Here is a 6,424-nt window from a genome sequence, read left to right on the forward strand (position 1 = left end):
AGGATAAGTTATTGGCAACATTATACGATAAGGAGCGTTATGTTATACATTATCGCAACTTACAACAGTGTACTCAGCTTGGTCTCCGCATTACAAATATACACCGCATTCTCCAATTTAATCAATCACCATGGCTTCGCGATTATATAAAACTCAATACTCAATTTCGAACACATGCATCAAATGATTTTCAAAAAAATTTGTATAAATTAATGAACAATGCAGTATTTGGTAAAACAATGGAAAATGTTCGAAATCATGTGGATGTAAAACTTCTGACAAAATGGGATGGAGGATTTGGTGTAGAGGCAATGATCTCAAAACCTAACTTTCAAAGCAGAAGTATTTTTCCAGAAAATTTAATTGCAATTGAGTTGCGTAAACTTATGGTTAAATTCAACAAACCAATTTACGTTGGTATGGCCATTCTAGACATATCAAAAACATGTTTGTACAAATTCCACTACGATTATATGTATCCATTACACCAACGAAATTGTAAAATTATGTATACCGACACAGACAGTTTAATTTATTATATTCAATGTGAAGATGTTTATGAGATGATGAAACGTGATATCCATAGATTCGACACCAGCGATTATCCAGTAGACAATGTATATGGTATTCCGCTTGTCAATAAGAAAGTGCCTGATTTGACGAAAGATGAAAACAGTGGTTCAATAATGACTGAATTCATTGGACTTAGAGCAAAGATGTATGCTTTGAAAGTGTTTGGTAAAAAAGATGTGAAAAACTTGAAAGGTGTTAAAAACAATGTTGTAGCCAAAACGATAAATTTCGATGATTACAAACATTTTTTACATGATGCATTTGAAATAACTCGTCGTCAGTCATGCATAAGGTCTAAATTGCATAAGGTATATACTATAACAGAATTGAATATTGCTCTCAGTTCATATGATGATAAGCGATATGTTATAGCTGATTCAAATGATACACTACCTTGGGGACATTATAAAATAACATTATAACGGACAGAAGTTTCACAATAATAGATTGAAATTATTTTATGAAAATTGATTTATTTGCATTTGTTTATTTTTTATATTAATATTGTAGTAAAAACATCTTTTTATGTTTACAATACATTATTTTTATGTATCCATGAGTTGTGTGAATTATCAAATCCTAACCATTTAACATATACTTTATCATCCCTCTTACGCAATACTTTTTCCACTAAATACCCATCGGGGTTGATAACGCGTTGTAATTCATGTTCATAAAATCCACCCGCAATAGGTTTTCCACATGAATCTTGTAGCAGATAAGTCACAGGATCAGTTATCTGTACTTTGATTATCTTGAACACTTCAGCTGTCCAATTTGGTGTATATCCGTTGTCGAAAACGGTTTTGTATTTGCTGATGCGTGCAGAGTCACCAACCTTGAATCTCGATGGAGCAGCAATCTTTATATTGTTATATACTGTGTTCAAAAGCTTATTTGCAATTGTTGGGGTAACATCACATGGCCACATTCCAATAGTTCTATGTTTTCGCATATTGTATTCAGCCACAAGACTTGGTAATGCATCGATCCATCTATATGTTCCATTGAGTGTAAACAGTTTCCACATATGATGTTTTAAAGTACGATTACAACGTTCCACGATGGATGCCTTCATCTCTGAATATGTTGAATAGTGATTAATATTGTTTTTTTAAGAATCTCTGCATTGTAAAATTCTTTTCCCTGATCGGTTTGTAAATTTTTTGGACATCGATCTCGAATTATTTTTGCGAATGCTTTGGCTACTTCGAAACCATTTTTTGTTATGAGTGGTACAGCACATGCATATTTGCTTAATGCATCTATAACTGTGAGTATGTAATGATAACCTTCATTGAATCGTGAGTATGGAAGCATCTCAACCACATCAGCTTGCCACAGATCATCATTTCCATGTACGATAACACGTCTGCGGGGGAAATTTCTTCGTGCTGACGCATGCAACTCCTTTACAAGCTGTTGCTTTTCGAGGCTATGCTTTTCCTTAGATTTCATTGATTTTTACATTGTTGTTACTGCTGTGGTCTGTTATATAATCTTCCTCTTGAGGATGAGGGTTTAATACTTGCAATACTTGTCGAGCATCATTTTGTAGTATTATTAAATTGTTCTGAAATGTAGCCAATCTTTGTTCAAATTCCTGCTGTATCTGTTGAACATTATTCTGTATTGTTATCACATTGCTTTGAAATGTGCTCAACTTTTTCTCAAATTCCTGCTGCTAAATCTTTAAGATTGATATGCATTGTTCCAAGTACTGTTTATTGACTGCAACTGTGTTGACCTCTGGCTGTGCAACATTTCGAATTTTGCAGTATTCTGCATCAATGTTGGATCCAATCATGCAGAGCGCATTATCGCGTATATTATTTCGAAACATGCTACTCCATTTATAGTACTCTACAGGTGAGGTTTCATACTTTCTAAGTGATATCCCAAACTTATTGATTGACATTTCGTTGTGAATAAATCAATTATCAGCTTGCAGTTTAATTTATAATGAGACCTGCCTCGCGAAGTTCTTCGATAATCGATAGAAACTCGGTGTCATGTGAATTGTTACCCGCTTGACGCGATGCTTCTAACAAACGCAGGTGATCTACTAATTCACTTGGATCATCCCAATGTATATAATCGAGTTGGTTATTGTTTACTGTTATAGCATTTGGCATCTGCTTGTTAACTGTTATGACATTTGGTGTAGTAAGTTCAAATCCTCTACCTGTTCGGCTCTTAATTGTATGCGCAAGTAAAGGAGCAATTATATGTTTATATTTATAACCTTTGTTACCCATTATGGGGCTTTGAGAGTTATGATCACGCTTGGGTGCATTGGTTGCCATCAATATGCTCTTGTATTTTTGCTTATCAGTATCAGTGTACACTGCATCGTCAGGAATTCTCATAAAGATTAATTCATATAAACCTTGTGTTCTAATGTATTTTTCACCATCTATAAATATATTGTCATCCTTGTCTATATAGAATTGTTTGTCGCCAAGCATTGCATCATTATCTTGGAAATGTACACCATATACATATTCTATGGCCGCATTTTTATCACTAGTTAAAAGTGCACCCATGTATTTGATACCTAATGGGCCAAAATAGCTATGAAGTGTTTCTCGACCTATAGATGTGTGTAGCGGCTGTCTAGCTGATGTTAAAATCGATTCATTAGTAGTTTCAAAAACATCATCATCATCGATAGTCGACGGTTGCACCACCGGATCCACTGATATAGAAGAAATCGATGACTTGGTTCGTATAAAATTTTTTCGTTTCGATTGAATTGGTGTAGAGGTCATGAATGATTTATCCGGTGAATGTTTCCGTTTTATATTATTCACTTTTAATTGTACAGGTGTTACAGCGTCCATTGCAGAGATATTTTGCACAATCTGTTCATCAGCTTCCATTGTAGAAGTATTTTCCACAATCGGTTTTAAGGGGTCGACATGTGGTTTAAAATATCTGTTCAATGCAGCATCTTCATCCATCTTGCCTGTTTTCAAAGCTCGATATTTTTTGCGAATAGATTCACTTGCGTTAGCAACTTCCTTTGCAATTCTCTGACGGTCCTTAATATCTTGTCTATCAATCATTGTTTGAACAGAAACGTTCTTCTCGCACGGCGCGACAATGAACAATTGATTGTATTATGCTATTGCAAATTCATTAAATCCTCTCCTGTAACAAGAAAGTTCATTAGACATCGAGCTATCCTTATCGATCACAGCAGAACCATACTTGTGTTGCAAACAACTACGACACAATGCTTTAAAATCATCAAAAGGCATGTTTTAATTTAGTACCATCCTGTTTAAACAAAATCAACAGATTCGCACTATCGCGTATAGGATGTTTGGGAATTTTTGATTGCGTTTGACAGAGATAGAAACAGTCTAGCTTTGAATGTCTCCCCATTGAAAAATACTCTCTTATCGTATCTTGTTTGTCACATGCTAAGTCATCAAAAATGAAAATTGAATTTGGAAGCGATTCCTGTGGCGAAATAACATCGCAATTGTTTGAAAATTTAAAATAACCAATTTCATCTATCGATGCCAATAAATTCTCCAAATACTGATATTTCGGCTGCTGCAGGGACTTTGAATAGACGTAGACATTCTCAAATCGTACACCATAAGGGCTTTTTAATAAACTTATTAACACGTTGGACATCCCACAATTGGATGGACCACAAATAATTCCACGTATAGTGTTTGGTAGCATATTACCATGTCCGTATTTCATGTTGTTGCCAATTATTTGAATTCTATTGTCGAAATTTTTTACACGTATAATCATTGCTTGTCTCACGAACCGCATCTTTTCAAGATTCTGCAACATTCGCATCCATGGCGCTCTTATATATACATGCACCAAATTAAAATTTGTTCAGTAGTCAAAATGTTTCTCATCATATCAGATGACATCAACATTCATGATTTAACCTCTGAACAGTTGAAATATATACCAAAGAATATTTTATTGCACAAGTTTGGTACATATATTGACAATTTCTGGGATAAGCTTCCGGAATATATAAAAGCTGATAAGGAGGTTCAAGAATATCGCCGGTGTTTGAAACACTACAATCGTCCTTGGCAGCAAACACATATTGATGGTCCAGCACCACTGATTAAAAGCTGTAGTGAATGTCTTCGGCAAAAGTAAAAGCTGGTTGTGGGTTTTTGAATCGAGCAATAAACGCTCTTCCCATTGAGTTGCATATGCCTGGATATCAATTTTGTAGCCTAGGAACTCATCTTTCGAAGCGATTATCAAGAGGTGATTCAGGCATCAATCCCTTGGATGCTGCATGTCGTGAGCACGATATTGCATATTCGCATAGTAACAATCTAGGTGAGAGACATACAGCTGACGATATACTCGCTGACAAAGCGCAAAAACGTATCACTGCAAAAGATTTGACTCTGAGTGAAAAAGCTGCAGCTGCAGCACTTTGGGCTGCTATGAAAACTAAAATGAAACCTGGAATGGGAATGAAAACAAAAAATAAGTGCAAATATAAGACTGGAACGAAAAGAAAGCGGATACTTCCAGTTGCAAAACGTGGTTGTATTTTACCTATTTTATCATTGTTACGTGTTCTGGGCTCACTAGTTGGTGGGGCAGCGGAGGTAGCTAAGGAGATAAATGATAAAAAGGCTATGGAAGGCCAACTGGAAGGAATGCAACGTCACAATCGAGCTATGGAAGGGCGAGGAGTTTATCTCGCTCCGTATTGTGCCAATTGTGACAATTGTGCCTACAATTTCTACAAACGGTTGATAGTAAATTTAAACGTTGAATCTTTGTAATCATAATTCAGTATGAATTGGGCTGTTTCTTGAAACATGTCGATAACATTTAGATTAAGTGGTAAGAATAACATTCTGGCGGTAAGCTAATTTCTGCCTGTAGATTTGAGTGATGATACTTATGAGCTTGGTCTAACAGCTTTTGAAACATATAATACGATACCAAATGTGAATTCTTTCCATAACACATTTTACTTTGATAAGGATGACAAAGCAATAGTGATTCCCGATGGATCATATCAGTTGTATGCAATAAGAAAGTATCTGAATCGCGCAATTATGCAGACTACTCGTCGTCTAATAATTATGTAAAAACAGATGTATCTAAAATGGATATCGACTTTGACATTAATGATGATGATAACAATGTCTATGATAATTTATTAATTCGGGCTAATAACAATACCATGAAGAGAGAAATAAAGTGTGCTTATCGAATAAATTTTACCAAACCTAACAACATTGGTTCATTGTTAGAATTCTCATCCACTCGCGCTTTGAAACAGAATCAGTGGCATGAATCGGATAGCCCAATTAATACCATGGATATAAACATTATTCGAGTAGAATGCAATATAACTGCTGGCGCATACAACAATGTGCAATGTGCATTGATAAGTGCACACATACGATACATGCATTCTCCCCAAACGTACCACCTGGATATGGAATATCAGAAACGCCTGCTCAAGTCATTTACCTTCCGATCATTGCACGGAATATTACGGATCTATCAATACGCATCATAGATCAGACTGGACGATTAATTGATTTTCATGGAGAAGAAATTACAGTAATGTTACACATACAGCGACGTCGATAATACATGTATTACATGTACTACATGTACGTCAAGAAAACTACCCGAAAACTGGTTCCTTGCACAATGTTCTGGGGTAAGTGCCGTGGGGTTTACATAGTCCTCTTACCAAAAGGCATAGCCTTCCCCACTTCGTGGCAAGATCCTTTAGGAACAATATTCCCATTCTTTTGCAATACGGTATCGGACCGCTTGCATTCTCTAAACACTCGCTCTTCTTTTAAACAGTCACACAACACCC

General features: G+C 35.7%; 1 protein-coding gene across 1 annotated transcript; it reads left to right on the top strand.

Annotated features, from left to right (window-relative positions):
* Positions 1 to 239: 239 nt before the first annotated feature.
* LOC143187779 (uncharacterized) lies at positions 240 to 995 on the top strand. Its single transcript, XM_076391989.1, has one exon. It carries the CDS (start codon positions 240 to 242, stop codon positions 993 to 995), a length of 756 nt encoding a protein of 251 aa, XP_076248104.1.
* The last annotated feature ends 5,429 nt before the right edge of the window (positions 996 to 6,424 follow it).

Source organism: Calliopsis andreniformis, unplaced genomic scaffold (assembly GCF_051401765.1).
Source record: "Calliopsis andreniformis isolate RMS-2024a unplaced genomic scaffold, iyCalAndr_principal scaffold0266, whole genome shotgun sequence".
Classification (NCBI taxonomy): Eukaryota; Metazoa; Arthropoda; class Insecta; order Hymenoptera; family Andrenidae; genus Calliopsis; species Calliopsis andreniformis.

What these genes read in the sequence shown, in the direction of transcription:
- LOC143187779 (XM_076391989.1), top strand. Translation starts at nt 240, where the DNA reads ATGGAAAATGTTCGAAATCATGTGGATGTAAAACTTCTGACAAAATGG.